At 37.4% G+C, this 19,951-nt stretch overlaps 2 protein-coding genes and 1 long non-coding RNA gene across 3 annotated transcripts; all 3 read left to right on the forward strand.

Moving 5' to 3' along the window:
- The first annotated feature begins 5,647 nt into the window (after positions 1-5,647).
- On the forward strand, positions 5,648-7,061 carry LOC136754977 (uncharacterized). Its single transcript, XR_010817611.1, has 4 exons — positions 5,648-5,779; positions 6,136-6,201; positions 6,670-6,735; positions 6,898-7,061. It is a non-coding gene; the product is annotated as an uncharacterized LOC136754977 (long non-coding RNA).
- Positions 7,062-7,370: 309 nt separating this feature from the next.
- Positions 7,371-10,389, forward strand: LOC136755285 (aminopeptidase Q). The gene is made up of 5 exons (XM_066711754.1): positions 7,371-7,441; positions 7,587-7,723; positions 7,950-8,005; positions 9,948-10,095; positions 10,294-10,389. The coding sequence occupies exons 1-5, from the start codon at positions 7,393-7,395 to the stop codon at positions 10,387-10,389; spliced, it is 486 nt and encodes a 161-aa protein (XP_066567851.1). The 5' UTR covers positions 7,371-7,392.
- A 617-nt stretch (positions 10,390-11,006) lies between these two features.
- Positions 11,007-16,092, forward strand: LOC136754976 (aminopeptidase N-like). Its single transcript, XM_066711300.1, has 4 exons — positions 11,007-11,159; positions 12,868-13,005; positions 13,373-13,454; positions 13,932-16,092. Exons 1-4 carry the CDS (start codon positions 11,080-11,082, stop codon positions 14,091-14,093), a joined length of 462 nt encoding a protein of 153 aa, XP_066567397.1. The 5' UTR covers positions 11,007-11,079; the 3' UTR covers positions 14,094-16,092.
- Positions 16,093-19,951: the final 3,859 nt, after the last annotated feature.

Raw genomic sequence — 19,951 nt, forward strand, 5'->3', positions numbered from 1 at the left:
AGACCATCGCCAAGCAGCTGGGTGAGAAGGTGACAACAGTTGGTGCGATTATTCGCAAATGGAAGAAACACAAAATAACTGTCAGTCTCCCTCGGTCTGGGGCTCCATGCAAGATCTCACCTCGTGGAGTTTCAATGATCATGAGAACGGTGAGGAATCAGCCCAGAACTACACGGGAGGATCTTGTTAATGATCTCAAGGCAGCTGGGACCATAGTCACCAAGAAAACAATTGGTAACACACTACGCCGTGAAGGACTGAAATCCTGCAGCGCCCGCAAGGTCCCCCTGCTCAAGAAAGCACATGTACAGGCCCGTCTGAAGTTTTCCAATGAACATCTGAATGATTCAGAGGAGAACTGGGTGAAAGTGTTGTGGTCAGATGAGACCAAAATCGAACTCTTTGGCATCAACTCAACTCGCCGTGTTTGGAGGAGGAGGAATGACCCCAAGAACACCATCCCCACCGTCAAACATGGAGGTGGAAACATTATGCTTTGGGGGTGTTCTTCTGCTAAGGGGACAGGACAACTGCACCGCATCAAAGGGACGATGGACGGGGCCATGTACCGTCAAATCTTGGGTGAGAACCTCCTTCCCTCAGCCAGGGCATTGAAAATGGGTCGTGGATGGGTATTCCAGCATGACAATGACCCAAAACACACAGCCAAGGCAACAAAGGAGTGGCTCAAGAAGAAGCACATTAAGGTCCTGGAGTGGCCTAGCCAGTCTCCAGTCTCCTTAATCCCATAGAAAATCTGTGGAGGGAGCTGAAGGTTCGAGTTGCCAAACGTCAGCCTCGAAACCTTAATGACTTGGAGGATCTGCAAAGAGGAGTGGGACAAAATCCCTCCTGAGATGTGTGCAAACCTGGTGGCCAACTACAAGAAACGTCTGACCTCTGTGATTGCCAACAAGGGTTTTGCCACCAAGTACTAAGTCGAAGGGGTCAAATACTTATTTCCTTCATTAACATGCAAATCAATTTATAACTTTTTTGAAATGCGTTTTTCTGGATTTTTTTGTTGTTATTCTGTCTCTCACTGTTAAAATACTCCTACCATTAAAATTATAGCCTGATCATTTATTTGTCAGTGGGCAAATGTACAAAATCAGCAGGGGATCAAATACTTTTTTCCCTCACTGTATATGTATTGCCAGGCATGGTGCCATTCACTAAAACCTGTGAATAACAATGGCTACTCTAAAATTCACCTTGAAAGTGTACTTAATATTGATTTGTACATTACTGATTCTTTCTGCTAAAACCTGTACGGCTCTATATCCTGTTCTGCCCTGGTGATTCCTGAATTGGTAACATTACCTTTAAGGAATGTTTTTTCCTTGGGATTGGAATACAATTTCAATGTAAATATTACATGTTTCTGTGTATTATCTCTGCATTATTTAAAAATGATGGTAACACTTTACAATAATGGGCATTAATTCCTCATGAATTCCGATAGTACAACACAGGAAAAACACATGAATACATGATGTAATTCTTGTGAACTCAAATTAAATTAATTTGTAATTCAAGTATGTGAATTCATATTGAATTAAAGGCTCTTATTCACATGGAATTCATTGTTAATAAACAGTAAATAATGAAGTTGATTATATATAAATATATATATATATATACACTCACCTAAAGGATTATTAGGAACACCATACTAATACTGTGTTTGACCCCCTTTCTCCTTCAGAACTGCCTTAATTCTACGTGGCATTGATTCAACAAGGTGCTGAAAGCATTCTTTAGAAATGTTGGCCCATATTGATAGGATAGCATCTTGCAGTTGATGGAGATTTGTGGGGTGCACATCCAGGGCACGAAGCTCCCGTTCCACCACATCCCAAAGATGCTGTATTGGGTTGAGATCTGGTGACTGTGGGGGCCAGTTTAGTACAGTGAACTCATTGTCGTGTTCAAGAAACCAATTTGAAATGATTCGACCTTTGTGACATGGTGCATTATCCTGCTGGAAGTAGCCATCAGAGGATGGGTACATGGTGGTCATAAAGGGATGGACATGGTCAGAAACAATGCTCAGGTAGGCCGTGGCATTTAAACGATGCCCAATTGGCACTAAGGGGCCTAAAGTGTGCCAAGAAAACATCCCCCACACCATTACACCACCACCAGCAGCCTGCACAGTGGTAACAAGGCATGATGGATCCATGTTCTCATTCTGTTTACACCAAATTCTGACTCTACCATCTGAATGTCTCAACAGAAATCGAGACTCATCAGACCAGGCAACATTTTTCCAGTCTTCAACTGTCCAATTTTGGTGAGCTTGTGCAAATTGTAGCCTCTTTTTCCTATTTGTAGTGGAGATGAGTGGTACCCGGTGGGGTCTTCTGCTGTTGTAGCCCATCCACCTCAAGGTTGTACGTGTTGTGGCTTCACAAATGCTTTGCTGCATACCTCGGTTGTAACGAGTGGTTATTTCAGTCAAAGTTGCTCTTCCATCAGCTTGAATCAGTCGGCCCATTCTCCTCTGACCTCTAGCATCAACAAGGCATTTTCGCCCCCACAGGACTGCCGCATACTGGATGTTTTTCCCTTTTCACACCATTCTTTGTAAACCCTAGAAATGGTTGTGCGTGAAAATCCCAGTAACTGAGCAGATTGTGAAATACTCAGACCGGCCCGTCTGGCACCAACAACCATGCCACGCTCAAAATTGCTTAAATCACCTTTCTTTCCCATTCAGACATTCAGTTTGGAGTTCAGGAGATTGTCTTGACCAGGACCACACCCCTAAATGCATTGAAGCAACTGTCATGTGATTGGTTGGTTAGATAATTGCATTAATGAGAAATTGAACAGGTGTTCCTAATAATCCTTTAGGTGAGTGTATATTATATATCTGCTGTATGCTATATGTGTGTTCGCCATCATAACAATAAATAATAGTCGGGTTTCCTGCAACAGGCTTTACACACACAGACATAATCAGCCCCAGGCATCCACAGTCCCAGCTATATTAAACGGTACATTTTACTGATATTTCTGAATGAAGACCTTGCAGCCCCCCGCCTGCTGCATAAACTCCAGTTACATTCCCTTAAAAAGAACAGGATGCTTTCAAAACTAAGGTCCCGCCTCCTAAAGCCAAGTAACCAATCATAGGAATCATAACATTCTGCCGCCAGAACAGTTCTGACCTATGAGCAGAGTTGCTTTCATAAACATCTCTTCACTGATTGGGTAATTGACCTATGTAAGGCGGGACTAAGCACTGAGAGCTCTTGATTGGTTAGAATGATTGAAAAGAAAAGCCCGGGAGGAAGTGATACAGGAAACTGGAAACGTTGTGCAGGCAGGTCGGCTGCAGGAGCTTCATGGTGAAATATCAGTAAAATATACCGTTTGATATGTTTACATTTTGCGTAGAATTAATACTGGCACTGTTTGTAGGTGTACAGAAAACATTTAATGTTTTGAGATATCCCGATAAATATATGCGCAAACATTTTTTTAAATCCTTGTATTATTGCTCGGTATTTTATTGTGATCTTATTAACAGTTACATTTTTCATGGTTTTCTTGCAATTACTTTATAATGTCTGTAAAGCTCTTTGAGCACCAGCAAAAAAGCACTGAATAAATATTATAGGTATTATTATTATTATTATTATTATTAGTTTGTAGTGCATCCCAAACAGCATGAAACCCCTATACCCACATATTTCAGTATAAATTCTTGCCCCTAGACTAAGGACTTTATTGTAATTGTTTAATCATGCAGTGTTCATTAGGAAATACCATGAATAAGTCATGACTTTAAAATAATTGGCTGTAAACAAAGTGCATGTGATTAGCTTGTAAATAAGCATAACGCCAATTATTGCATGAAGAAATATATTTTAAAATTGAAAACTGTGATGAAACATCGCTCGCCAGGGGGTTGTGAATAAACATTGAATTAATGTGTGAAGTCATGATATATATATATATATATATATATATATATAATCAACTTCATTTATTAGCAATCAATTCCATATGAATAAGAGCCTTTATTCATAATGAATTCACATACTTGAATTACAAATTAATTTAATTTGAGTTCACAAGAATTACATCATGTATTCATGTGTTTTTCCTGTGTTGTACTGTCGGAATTCATGAGGAATGAATGCTCATTATTGTAAAGTGTTACCAAAATAACATAGCTTGTCCACATTCCCACACCCACTATAAGGCCCATGAAGAATAGCAAGTCTGCATTTACTGTTCAATATATGTGCTTTTCTGTTTCCTAAGATGTGGTTGCAGTGCCTGAATTCTTTGCAAGTGGCATGGAGAACTGGGGGATTATTATTTTCAAGGAGGATGCTTTGTTTTATAATTCTAGCAGCCATTATCAGAATAAAGAATACATTTGCAGTATCGTGGCCCATGAACTGGGACATCAGGCAAGTGGAAGCACTTCCTTAATTAAACAAGGAATTAATTCCATATCTTCCTTAGCCATTATAATCACTAACATTATTTTCATAATGGGCCTTAACAGTGAACTATAATGCATTCCAAAAGACTGCAGTGTCATTTGTTGGTTCACAGATATTGTTTGCTGTCCCCTAATTGTTTTCCAATAATTGCTATCAGACTGTTACCTAAAGACCACACGTCACAAGTGAAGATCTGGATGTTAAAACGTGTGTCCTGCATTTACTTTCTAGTGGTTTGGAAATCTAGTTACCATGAACTGGTGGAATCAAATATGGCTCAATGAGGGACTGTCAACATATGTTGAGTACATGATTCCTTACGATGTGGAACCTCTGCTGCAAGAGGTGAGTTTGTTTTCTAACCCGTCCCCACACCGTGTGTAGGGGATTTTGTGTTTCTGCTTTTTACAAAACCCAAGAGCCAGAGAAAGAGGGCACATTATATTCCTTGTGATAACACCTAGCATATATTCAGGCACACAATACAAAGTTGCCACAGACATGGGAACATCACTATTCATATGGGTTACATATTGGTGCAGAGATAAGGAAGAAGGAACAAGAAAGTATTGTATTTATTCTTCCTCTCTGGAACGAGTTTGAGGATGAAAGGACATTACTCAAATACATTCCTTGTAATTAAACTGGAACTCAGTCTCCCCATCTGCTGTCAGTTTCATGTCATAACAAGGACATCCTCGCTGCATTGAGATGCATGCATTGCATATGTTTCAAACCAGTGCACAGAGAATAATTGTGTAACGTACTTTTCTCGTTACATGCCTTTAATCATTGTATGCCCACCATTTGCAATATTCTGTGCCACAATATATCAATAGCAATCTAGACATCACTCCATAAGTAGATAACTGGCAGCATATTAGACAGCATCCCGTGGATTTAATTATAACCTTCTTCTTCCACTTGCTTGGATCCATTAGGACCTAGAGTTGCAATGAGATCTAAGCTTTTGTTATAGCCGTTATGCAGTTCCATTGTTAATGGCGCTGTTACCTAGAGTCCGCTTTGTTCTGGCCCAGTTTCTGTCCGTGTCTCTCTTCTATGTCAATTCTGAGTGGACCTCTTTAAAGTAAAATCATAAATTGTTTATAGCTAAATTATAAAACAAATGGGATTTGTAATATGCTTATTTTCATCTCCTTTTTCAGATAGAAAAGGATTATGTCCAGGACATCCAAATGATGCTTGACAGAGATTCATTTTATTTTCCCCATTCACTAACTGTAAAGGAGAACAAGGTTGAAAGTAACACTCAGATACAGAGATTATTTTCTCGGTTGACTTATACAAAGGTAAGGTGGATGCAGAAAAACACTGTTTTAATAGGTTAAATGCCTTTAAACTACAGAAGCCAAACAAGAAAAATAATAATGTCAACGAGTCTAACTTGTTTCTAAAGAAATTATTTGCACATCCTTGTTAAACGTTATTAAATGAGAAACCGAATGATAAAATATGGTTAGCATGCAGTGTGATAGTAAATACAAAAGCAATTACAATCTGACTTTGACATACATTGGGTTTTGACTAAACACAGCCAATATTTGTTGTAGTCCAATATGCCCTTTGACTCTATCCACGGCCTTGGTGACGTCTATAGGCCATCTTCTCAGCAGTAATTCAAACGTTGTAACTTTGTAATCCTTAGGGTGGTTCTATTTCAAAAATGATGGGCACTTTTCTGACAACAAAGGTATTCCATAAAGGGCTTGGGGTAAGTTAAAAACTTTTTATTTTTTATTTTTTACTGCAGTTTTTTATTAAAAAATAATACTTGACTTTAGATACATGCAGGGTAACATATTTCAAGGTGAAATGAAAATGTTAGGTTGCCATTTGAAAGCTTTAATAAATAATGTGTATTAGCATAAAGACTATAAGATACAGAACCTGTTTTAAAAGACAGTGGGAGCTCACGTAACAGAAACATATGGTCAGTGATCTGACAAATCCACCCTGATTCAAGGTCCTGAGCATCTTGCCAGGATTCTTTGGTAGGGGAATATAATTGCACATGCTACAACACATTTCTATCCCCACATACTTTCCGTAGTATTGCGCACTGCGTAAAACATTCCCCCTGACAAAAGGACTTTGCAAAAAGGATATTTCCTCACAGATATTCCTCTGGTGGGGTTAATTACATAGTCAGGTATGCAAAATTAACTTTATTCCTTTACAGTCCTACCTTCAGGCCTTCTCCTACATGAATGTTGAGCAGGATGACCTCTGGATTCACTTACAAATGGTAGACTTCATTCATTGTATTATTCTGTCTATGAATTGAATTAAAAATACAGTGAAATTTAAATCTTTGATGAAACTGCTTTAATTAATATATCATATATCATTTTCTTCACCCACTATTTAAATCAAATATATAGTATGTATATGTATGTGTTTTATTAAGGCTGCAACCAGTCAACCAGAACTACAACTGCCAGCATCAATAAAAGACATTATGGACTCTTGGACGCTGCAGCCAGGATATCCAGTTATTTCACTGAACACAACGACAGGCATTGTCACTCAGGAGCCGTTTGTCCACTTAACAGAAGAAAACAATACCACCCTGGAAAAGTATGTGTTTTGTGCTATAAAGCTTTCCTTATTGTTTTCAACATACCTATTCCACTTTAGGGTATACTTGTGGATAATGGAAAGTAATGTTTTTAATTAATTTGAAGTTTGATCTCCTAGACATGTTGGGTAACAGTATTTTTTGTTGTTGCAATATCCTCTTGGATGCCATTGGAGCTTATCGTACTTAAACATGAAGAAAGATTACTTTACAAACGTAAATATTAAGGTATAACATTTTCTGAATGTATGTTTTTTTTCAATATATACATTGCTTCAAACATTGCTTTTCTTTAGTGTCACTTGGTTTGTTCCAATTCAATGGATGAGGAATGGAACTTTGCAGAATTTGACATGGCTTAATACGAAAACATGTAAGTTGAATTACATTCCCTACTGTAGATAAGTTGCTGGTGCTTCTATTTTTATTATTTGTCTAATTTTATTTTTATAATTATTCATGTTTTCAGAATCTGCTGTTTTATAGACTAACTAATTGTTTTCATAATGTTATTATAGCTGTATTCTCTGAGATGATCATTACCTCAGATAATGATTGGATAATACTGAATGTGAATGCATCTGGATATTTTAGAGTTATATACGACCAAGCAAACATTGAAAGATTGCAGCGTCAGTTGATGAAAGATCCAAATGTAAGTCCATGTTTTACTATCTGTCTGCATCTACATTGTTCTCTATGACTTGCATTTCTCTCACTTTCTACTGCTTTAAAAATCATAATCGGAGTCTTTAATTTGAGATTTGTGTTTAAATTACGCTTTTGATTTGGTCTAGGCCCATGTATTCAAAAAGATCAGATTACAAAAAATCCTGTGATTTATGTTGTGAAATATAATGTTTTTCCTTGTTTTCTTGCAGAAAATACCAGTGTGTAACAGGGCACAGATCATTGGTGATGCCTTTCAATTAATGGTGTAAGTATTGAATGGGGTTTGATTTTGAAATCTTTATTTTGTCCCTCAGAAAAATACCACTAAAAGATGGTCATGGATGGTAGTTTTCTCGCACTGAATCAGTTAATTTAAATTGTCTGTTATACTTTAATATAATACTTTATTTGATATTTAGTTATGAATAAATAAATACATATCCAAGATAGAGTCAGGGGGACAGTAGTTAGAGAACCAATGGCAAATTGTGATCACAATATGCTTAGCTTTGAGGCATTCTTTCAAAAAACAAGGTCCAAATCTAAAACAATGGTCTACAATTTTAGAAAAGCAAACCTTGAAGGTATGAGACGGCACTTAGAAGAGGTAGACTGGTGAGCCCATTAGATACAGAGTCAGTTGAAAATCCACAAGAAAGAGGACAAAACTGAGCCAGGAAATTACAGACCAATCAGTCTCACCTGCATCACTTGTAAAATGTTGGAAAAAATGATTAGAGAGAAAATAGAGGAGCATCTTAATGAAAACCATATTCTTGGAGATAGTCAACATGGGTTTAGACGAGGCAGATCAAGTTTTACTAATTTATTAGAATTGTTTGTAGATCACGTGAAAGCATATGATATGGTATACTTAGATTTCCAAAAAGCTTTTGATAAGGTTCCACACCAAAGACTGATCCTCAAATTGGAAGCCGTAGGCATTCAGGGTAATGTAAGTAGATGGATTATGAACTGGTTGATGTATAGGAAGCAGAAGGTGTTGATTAGAGGAGTTGCTTCTAACTGGAGTGAGGTTGTTAGTGGAGTTCCACAGGGATCAGTACTAGGGCCTTGCTTTTTCTAATCTATATTAATGATCTGGACTCTGGGATAGTTAGCAAACTTGTCAAATTTGCAGATGATACTGAAATAGGTGGCTCAGCAGATACAATCTTGGCAGCACAGGCTATTCAGAGGGACTTAGATAATATTCAGTTGTGGACCGACACCTGGCAAATGAAATTCAATGTGGACAAGTGCAAGGTAATACATGCAGGTAACAAAAATGTCCACTATAATTACACTATGGGAGGTACAGATCTAGATGAAGTAACGCATGAGAAAGACCTAGGAGTCTATGTGGACTCCTCACTTTCTAAGCAATGTGGGGAAGCAATAAAAAAGGCAAACAGAATGCTAGGGTATATTGTCAAAAGTGTAGAATTGAGAACAAGGGCAGTAATTTAAGAAAGATATCGCTGCTTTAGAGGCAGTTCAGAGGAGAGCAACCAGACTTATTCCAGGTCTGAAGGGAAAGTCCTACTGAGAGACTGAGGGAACTGAACCTTTTCACCCTGGAACAGAGGAGACTACGTGGGGACTTGATCCAAGTCTTCAAAATCATGAAAGGCATTGACCACATCAAACCAGAGGAGCTTTTCCAGATCAGCAGGGACACACGCACCCGGGGACACAAATGGAAATTGGGCTACAAGGCATTCAAAACGGAAAACAGGAGACACTTCTTTACACAGAGAGTAGTCACAATCTGGAATAAACTACCCAGCGATGTGGTAGAAGCTGAAAGTTTGGAAACATTTAAAAATAGACTGGATAGGATCCTTGGATCACTTAGTTATTAATGGACACCAAACGAGCACGATGGGTCGAATGGCCTCCTCTCGTTTGTAAACTTTCTTATGTTCTTATGTTCTGATGTTCTTATTAAGGTCTTGATGTCCATTTTATTTCAGATGTTTCCAATTATATTTGTGGGTGCAGGAGTGGAGTATGAATTTTATTTAAACTACTTTTATTAAGGGTCCACAATCAATACATTTTAACACTTTTACATATGAGCTCAATGTTTATCTACACATGGATTATGCCTATTTCTGTGTATAGTTATAGACAGACATTACTTATGTTTCCTGATTGGATTCAACAAGTTTTAACTTTTCCTTTCCTTTTTCATCAATTCACAGGACTGGGTTGCTAGATGCTGGAACTGCTTTAAGCACAACTGCATATCTGTCAGGGGAGAAAGAGTTTGTTGTGTGGTCAAAGGCAATAGAAGTCCTGAATGACTATGTGGAGCCAATTTTACCCTCCGATATGTATGGGTTATATAAGGTATTTAAAAGCGCGACAGTAATTCATAGGCCTGGACCAAATCAATACTTTGACCTTTTGCAAATTACAAACCTGTACCCAGTCGTGGTTTATTTTATCATCAGAGATTGTCTTGGTGTAGGCCTACTTTTTATTGAATTCATTCAATAGGGAAGCAAATTTCCAATAACCATTCTTTTTTTCCCTCCCTTTTTTTAGCAATATATTTTAAAAACATTCACTCCTATCTTTAACTACCAAATGGATTTAATAGGAGGAGATCTGTTGACTGTACATAGTGAAATTTTGCAGTAAGTAATATAAAAATGTAACCATGTAAAAAAAAACTATAAACCTGTACACCATGGTGGCTTTAGTTTTGTCAGATGCATTTCTTCTACTGACATGGCTGCTATGAAGTACAGGTTTGTTGTTTGTTATTAGTTTTGATTCAATGTGATCCAATGTTTATACATTGTATCTTTTCTACTTGGTTGAACCCATTTGCCTCTACTCTCTTGAAGGTTGTCATTGCAAAAGTCATTACAATTTGTATGCAGATTTGGACTTAAAAGTTGTCTACAGAAGGCATCTAGCTTATATGCACAATGGATGAAAAATGCTTCTGAACACAGGTGAGTACTCAGTATAGAAATTCAAATATATGCCCTACTTCTGGAGGAGAAGAGTCTTGAAAGTCTTTGTGGTGCTGTGTTATGAACCACATAAAACACAATTTTTCATAATGCAAATGTTTGAGTGAAATAACAATACTACATTCATAAATAATTGACCACTTTTGAAGATTTTGCTCAGATCTTCTTGTTTCTTATTTCTCATGCAGAGGTGGTACCAGTGATTTGGTAGAAGTCTTCAGTTTGGTCTGTCTAGCGGTATTTTATGATAACACATACGTTATTTTGTTTCAGGTTCCCGCTCTATATAGAAAACTATATTTATTGTTATGGAATAGCGAGTGGAGGAGAACAAGAGTGGGAGTTTGCCATGAAGAGACTTCAGGACCACAATGAAACCAACGTAATCCAAGCCTTGGGCTGCACCAAAGAACCATGGCTTTTGAAGAGGTAAAACATATAAAAATATAATAATATATATATATATAATATAAAAAATGTACATTTCTGTTTGCATGTTCACATATTTAATAACATATAAAGGGAATATTATAGTATATGAATACATATGTGTGTGTAAGTAAGTAAATTAGTAAGTAAGTTTGAGACAGTGTTACATTTTGACATTGCTGTTGATATTTGTTTTGACCTGTTAAAAGTCAGTGATCCTCTTTCACATAATGATGTCAAGAATGGAAGCATTTGAAATGTTTTAGAAAGTGTTAAAAAAAAAAAATTCTTCTTAACAAAATAAGGAATTGTACTGTTTTAGCACACAGAATAAAGTGCAAAGTTGGACAAAATAGGATTTTTATTTTGTTAAAAAGTTGGCCACAGACTGTGAATCAGACAGGGTTCCCACGCATCCTGGACATCCTGGAAAAACATCACTCTTCGAAAGTAGAATAAGTTTGAATAAAATATCTAACCTAATTACAGACAACATAAAATTCACAAATTTGAATTGTTTCCCCCATACAATCCCCCATGAATCCTTCCAACCCATTTTGTCCACCCATGGCTTTTCCCCAATCTGGCAACATCTCTTCCTTCAGATACTCTCCAAAACTCACAGATGTTTCTTCCAAATTAACTCCCACTCACCTCAAACTCCTGGCGCGTCACCCCGCCCTTATATACACTCCCTGTCTGGTGACTCCCTCCCGCCCAATCACCACTCTCCGGCTGTACCACCCCGAGACAGGGGAGCCACACAGACACAATTACCCACAACATCACTCCCTAGCCCAACACACTAACACCCCACATGTAACACACATTCACACTCACACACACACACACAGATAGACAGACAGAGTCCCCAAACTGACTCACCCACCCTGCATACACACTTTTACACCCACCCCCCCACCTTTGGGCTGCCCTACTGGCACATACACACAGACACCTGCCAGGATCGCTACAATATAAATAATGTATAGTAATGCTTTGTCATAAACGCATGATGATTTATTATTATTATTATTATTATTATTATTATTATTATTATTATTATTATTATTATTATTATTATTGTCCTTTGACTGCTAGTCTCAAATGAAACCTGTTTTGAAATGAAAATCTATTAATTAAATCTATGTATTCAATCTACTGGTCAGCAAGGTTGAACTGTGTGGATCATGTATACAATTTGCACTGCTGCCTGAAGGTTTCTTTTCCCCAACAGACGATAGTAACAACCCTGTCAGTGTCTTTGTTTGCATCTTTGTATGAGAGTATTGAGTAAGAGCAGCTTTCTCTCTTGTTTCATTGTAATGTTGGATGTCTGTCGAATTTCCTGAGATAAAGTACTACATTGATTCATTAAACTGTCATTTTCATTAAGATTTCATCACTGTATACACTACATCATAAAGGGTTTTGAAGTTTCTGAAATAAGACTATTACCCCTTGTAAGTGAGGCAGAAGGTTAAAAACTGCTCTACGAACTAATACAAATAAGAGCAGTGAATCTGGGATAAGCCGGCAGTGTATATCCTGGCCAATTAACTGATGCTGGTTCTTTTAATCATGGTGTTTTCACATTGTAGGAGAGTTACCATACCATCAGCTAAGAAAATAAAATATTGTTTATCAATAATTATTACCACATACGATTTATTCAAATTAATGATATTCAACTTAACTTTTTTTGCAGGTTCTTAGATCACTTTTTGAAAGACAATTACCCACAATGGCTCTTTCGTCTTGGTTTGTCTAATATAGTGAAACATGAAATTGGCAAACCCTTAGTCTGGAATTTCATTCAAGAAAACTGGGCGTTTTTAAAAGCACGGTAAGTCGTTTTTAACTTTTGAGTTTATTTACCTTCTCCTATTACAGTTATATTCAGTTAAGTCAATTGTCATTTTATTGCACAATGCATGTTTAAAACATATTTCCAAAATTATCTGTTGAGTAGAACCTTAAGCAATTGTAATATCTTAAAGACATATAAGGCTGGTTTCACAGACCTTGATTAGCACTTAGTACTTAGGTTAGTCTGGGACTTCTGTACCAAAAATAACCCATGACTAGTGCTAATTTGGATCTGTGAAACCAGCCCAGAGTATTTTAGAATTACATTGGGAAGAATGAGTTATATGACCCTGTACGTACTTTTGATTTCAGTTCCTATCTGACAATTACTTTTTAACTTGCAGAAATGAAGAGATTATGTTAGAGTTGTCAATTGTATTTCTACGTTTGACCTATGACCTTTCAAGCAATTTCCAGTTTGACCAGGTGAGACACCCCAATCTAATTATAAAATCTGATTAAAAGCTGCTGTCAAAATTAATGACAGATGACTGCCATGACTTTATGAGCACAAGTAATATCAGCATCTAAAGAGGATCTTTTACAGGAAATTGCACTGAAAATAAATACCTGTAAAAGAAGCTTATCTGTTTGGTCCACAAACTAAAAAATATCCTGTGGTTGTTGTAGGATTTAGCATCAGACATTTGTAAAGTACAAAAACATGAAAAATGCCAAGAGAACAAAGATAGAAATGCAAATAAATAGCAAACATACTGCAGCCCCCTAAAAGAGAAAATCAAGCATACAAGGTTCATAAACTATAAGAAAACCCTCAGCTCAGTTTTTCAGGTTCAGTCACAGTTATTGCTATAAATATTTGGCATTTTAAAGGTCATAGTATGGTAATAGTGTTCTAATGTTTTGTAACCTTATTCAATGTTCTCTATTGTTCATTTTCAGATGATTAACTTTTTAAAAAGCAACGCGAATCAAGCAGAGGAATTCAAGACCATTGCTGAGTTAAAAGATGTTAGGAAAAGGATTTTAAAATTTAAAGACAAAAGCCTTGATAGTGTTTGCAAGTGGCTTAAAGAAAATGTAGACAGGGATTATTTTATATAGGTCGTGGTGGTAACCCTTTCATGTAAACAATGGGGTTTCCACCATTATAATTCTCTGTATAAAGCCAAAGCATAGACTGAACCATTGAAGAAAACTGTGTATGTGTATAAATGATGCTCTTTATGACCTCAGAAGAAATAGGATGTCTGACAAGGATTTAGTAATAGTGAAAAATATGAGAGGGCCCAGTTACAGGGGATTTACACATTCTTGAAAGAATAGGTTTCGGTCCTTGATGACATATACAAACTTAGTAAGTGCTCTTGTAGTTTGTCAGTTCAAATGGTATAAGGATTGCCTACAAATAAAAGTAAAACCAGACACATTGGAAGAAGAGACTTTGACTCTGGAAATTAGTGTCTAAAGATAATATATGATGGCACAGTAAATTGTGTACATCTAGGTGAATGGAAATCAGTGAAAGAAGCACCCTCAGGTCAAACCAGGATGCAGTATCCCTTCTCTGCTTAGGGAAAATGTCATTGTTCAAATTTGCCTTTACCACCCAATGGAAACCCACAACCAAAACTGCCAGTGATGACTCAAAGGCTGTCATCATTGACAGCAAAAAGAACAATCATCAATCGTCACACTTTATTGATAGACGTGCTGATTCCTCCGTAATGGATTTTCACCCTTGATAAAGTGTTACCAAAGTGTACCAAACAAAGTACAGTCAGAACAAATATGGCTGTATCAGAAATAATCATATTTCAAGTTATACATTATTTGGTTGTGAATATCCTTTCTGGCTGGATAATGATCCAAGGTACACATCCAGTGATGTGGTCATCATTGAAACATCAAATCAAAGCCATAAGATACTGATGTGAATACATTTGAAGACTCTGTTTAGAAGAAGATGTAACTTGTTGGACAGATAATGTGTTCAGTTTAAATGATAGTTATAGTCACACCTGACACTTTTATACATTTTATTTTATTATACAGTAACACTTAACAATAATGAGCACCAATTATTAATGAATGATTATATGAATCCCACCAGAATAACACATGACAGCCTCCTGTACTTCCACTGAGTTCTCATGTTGATCACATGTATAAGCCCTGACCACAAACCTAGTCTGTCACCTTGTCTCTAACCCCAACCCTAACCTTGTTATACATGTAATTAACAGCAGAACTCAGATGAAGGGCATTAGGTATTCATGTGTTATTCCTGTGGTATTCATTCATCAATTAATTAAGAGTTGGTGCCCATCATAGTAAAGTGTGACTAAACAAATATACAGACGGGTGACAAATTAAAGGAAAAACCAACATAAAGTGTCTCAGTAAGGTGTTGGGCCAATACGAGTCACCAGAACAGCTTCAATGGCATAGATTCTACAAGTCTCTGAACTCTACTGGAGGGATGGAACACCATTCTTCCAAAAGATATTCCGTCATTTGGTGTTTTGATGTAGACCAGTGCCTATGGTTTTTGCAGCACTGAACTCTCAAATGTGCATTTGTCTTTGTAATGAGGGGCTTATGCACTGCAACCCTACTATAATATCCTTCTCTGTGTAGTTTTTGAAGGACTGTTCTTCCTGACAGTTTGATCACGTCAGTCACCTGGGAAAGAGTTGCTCTTCTGTTTTTACTTACATATCGCAGTAATGCACGAGCATCACGGTTTTTGAATGTGCGCTTTTGACCACAATTTCCAACCCTATTTACTGTTGTCTTTACCATAGATCTAAATACAGATGTTCCTATTGAAACACTAGCCAGTTGAGCAGTGACTGAAGCTCCTGCCATTCGTGCCCCACTAATGACCCCTCTTTCAAAGTCACATAGATCCTTTCCACTTGCCATCTTGATTCAAAATCGAGGTCAACAATTCCTTTAATTTGTCACCCGTCTGTATATGTACACCTGCTAACTGTATATACACTTTTGTATGTATTATTTTTTTGGTTGACTATACATTTTAGATGTATTGTAAGTGAAAAGCAATATACACTCATAAAATACAATTGAATGTTTTAGATTAATTTTGTACCTCTGGTTTATATCAACGATAGATGATTATTAATGTAAATCCTTGTTTTGGTATAGAACAAAACATTTTTTTAGTTTTAATCTACATAAAATGCTATCTGTTAATCTGATTGATTTTAAAATGCTGTCATCTGCACTTTCTTTCATAGAGTTTTAATATACATTGTATTTGAATATTAAACACTGATTATCAGTTTTAGGTTAAAACGTAGTACAACAGTTCTTAAGGAAGTAGTGTTAGTCAGTGGCGCAGCCAAGGTGTGGCCAGGGGGGCCACGGGAGCACCGTCAGCCCCCGCCCCACTAGCGTTGTGAACAAACCCCCCCCCTACTCCAGCACCACAGAGAAATGTATGCTAATATTACAACTGGCCCCAGCCAAGCCCTCCCAGCTGAAATGCTCTAGAACCGCCACTGACAGAGATACATGACATGCAAAGAGATGTTAAGAAAGGGATCAGGAAAGCAAAGAGGGAACTATAAAGAAACATAGCTTCAAAGAAACCAATGCAAAGAGCTTTATTTCAATACTACAACAGCAAGAGGTCAATAAAGGTGGAAGTGAAACAGCTAAAGGGCAACAATGGAAGTATCTTGGAAAATGAACAAGATGTGGCAAATGTTCTAAATGAGTATTTCACAGAGGTTTTTACAAAATAAAAAACGGATAACATGCCACAGGTTAACAACCAGTCCAGTCAAATCCTAAGAGAGATCAGGATCCATGAGGAGGAGGTACTAAAGGGACTAGCAGAATTAAAAACAAACAAATCACCTGGGCCAGATGGGATATTTCCAACAGTACTTAAAGAAATGAGGGAAATTATTTATAGGCCGCTAACTCAAATATTCCAAATGACACTTAGAACAGGGGATGTGCCAACTGACTGGAAGACAGCAAATGTCATACCAATCCACAAGAAAGAGGACAAAACTGAGCCAGGAAATTACAGACCAATCAGTCTCACCTGCATCACCTGTAAAATGTTGGAGAAAATGATTAGACAGAAAATAGAGGAGCATCTTAATGAAAACCATATTCTTGGAGATAGTCAACATGGGTTTAGACGAGGCAGATCATGTCTTACTAATTTATTAGAGTTTTTTGAACATGCAACTGCAGCTATAGATCACGTGAAAGGATATGGTATGATATACTTAGATTTTCAAACAGCTTTTGATAAGGTTCCACACCAAAGACTGATCCTCAAATTGGAAGCTGTAGGCATTCAGGGTAATGTAAGTAGATGGATTATGAACTGGTTGATGTATAGGAAACAGGATGTCGATTAGAGGAGTCACTTCTAACTGGAGTGAGGTTGTTAGTGGAGTTCCACAGGGATCAGTACTAGGGCCTTTGCTTTTTCTAATCTATATTAATTATCTGGGCTTTGTGATAGTTAGCAAACTTTGCAGATGATACTGAAATAGGTGGCTCAGCAGATACAATCTTGGCAGCACAGGCTATTCAAAGGGACTTAGATAATATTAAATTGTGGGCCGACACCTGGCAGATCCAGATGTCCACTATAATTACACAATGGGAGGAATAGAACTAGATGAAGTAACGCATGAGAGACCTCGGAGTCTACGTGGACTCCTCACTTTCTCCATCCAAACAATGTGGGGAAGCAATAAAATAAGGCAAACACAATGTTAGGGTATATTGACAAAAGTGTAGAATTTAAAACAAGGGCAGTAATGTTCAGACTGTACAATGCACTAGTTAGAGCTCATCTGGATACTGTGGACAGTTCTGGGCTCCACACTTCAAGAAAGATATCGCTGCTCTAGAGGCAGTTCAGAGGAGAGCAACCAGACTTATTCCAGGTCTGAAGGGAATGTCCTACTGAGAGACTGAGGAACTGAACCTTTTCACCCTGGAACAGAGGAGACTACGTGGGGACTTGATCCAAGTCTTCAAACTCATGAAAGGCATCGACCACATCAAACCAGAGGAGCTTTTCCAGATCAGCAGGGACACACACACCTGGGGACAGAAATGGAAATTGGGCATAAAACAGACATACAAATGTGATGGCTTTTACTATATATTGATTATTTGTTTTAAACCTTTGAAACTTTTCTGTTAACCTAGCACTATCCAAGCCAAATTTGGGCATCATGCAAGGTACATATGGGGGAGCACAGTGTAGCGTAAGGTACACTTATACATTTCAATTAAAGAAGTGAATTTATAGTATCACCTTATCACGAATCCTGGAATCTTGTAGAACTCAATTTCTGTAATAATTGGACGCAGACACCAATTCCAAAGATATAAATTGTCAAATTTATTCAAAAACAAAGACTAAATGTAGCACTACACTAGTTATACAAAAGGGAAAAACTAATTATAATTCAACTCTAGATCAACAAATCAAAGACCAATCACTTCCGTGACCAAATCAAAGACCATGGGATCGCATATGATAACACACAAATTTTTAAACAAAAAAGATTATAAACACATTGACTACAATACCGGTTAGTAAGACGAAGGTGAGTCTCTCGTTAGTATTATTAGTCAGACATTAAATAACTACGCAGGTTAGTATTTATGTCTGGTAACTTCTCGTTATATATATATATATATATCAGTCTCATTTACGTTTAGGTGCCGAGAAAGATCCTATCATTACTTGTTACCACAATTTCCCTTAACTAATTATTATTCAATGATTAAGGATAGGCAGGGCCACCAATAATCTAATGTCTATTAACTTGTGTCAATTTCAGACTAAACAGTTACACAGGAATGAGAAGATATTTCTCGGCATTGACAGATTTTATTTCTAAAATTATCAACAAAACAGTTTAATGCAACACACATTTATATTTAAGAAAACTAAATGATATTACACATTCTAGAGTTATGAATCACAGATTAACATTTCTAATTGATTTCTCAAATGTCATGAATCATGAACTCCAAACTGTTAAACTTATCTGAACTTCGTCGCAGAGAGGCCTCTCTGGCTTCGGGCTCAGATAACAGCACACGGCACGAGGTCCGTGTGGTTTGGAACAAAGGCAGTCCGGTTCGGCTTTGTCCAAGAACTTCCACTCAGTCGATGCACCTGGAAGTTGGGGTTTCGCGAATGTAGAGTCTTTTCCAAACAGATTTTCCACTGGTTTGAAGGCTCCAAGGTTGTGCACAAAATCTTCTTTGTAAGCAGGGTTTCCACCGTAGTTACTTGAAGACAAAGTCTTTGAGGAAAGCAGGGCCCTGTTCGTTTCCAAGGGTCAAGTTTCTTAAGACTCAAATAGCTATTTAAATGACTGACACTTTCGTATACAGTCAACAGCTGTAAAACTCCACTGATCAGGTGGGCACAGGCGGGCATGCGCAGTCTGTAAAGTTCTTTATTTAATAAAGTCCTTTAAAAGAATTCTTCGTACGGCTCAATCTCCTTCTCCCAGTTTAACTCTTCTGTTGCCGGCAAAGACTTGGTTGGTTTCTGGTTCCGGTTCTGGCAACAGAGCTACAGGTTGAGCTGTGGCAGCGAGTTTCTGGTTCAGGTGAGAGAGAGAGAGAGACTGACTGTCCGCTGTTCCTTATAGTCTGTCAGATCAATAGGTGATTGGTTCCTGAGTTCTTGAGATTGGATTTCGGTTTCAGCCCCAAGTGTCCTATTGGAGGGGGGCTTGATTTATGACTGATGTCAATCCATGCCATCTTTTGGAAATGCCGGCTAAAATGCTCTTATCAAAATACACCCAACATAACGCTACAACAGACTCGTGCTAGTGATATTAAAAAATCATCATATGTAAAAAAGAAAGCAATACAAACATAATCCTGAAAATCAAAGCTTAAAATCCTTCATTTAATTTCTCCAGAAAACT

This window comes from Amia ocellicauda, chromosome 8 (genome assembly GCF_036373705.1).
Source record: "Amia ocellicauda isolate fAmiCal2 chromosome 8, fAmiCal2.hap1, whole genome shotgun sequence".
Taxonomy (NCBI): domain Eukaryota; kingdom Metazoa; phylum Chordata; class Actinopteri; order Amiiformes; family Amiidae; genus Amia; species Amia ocellicauda.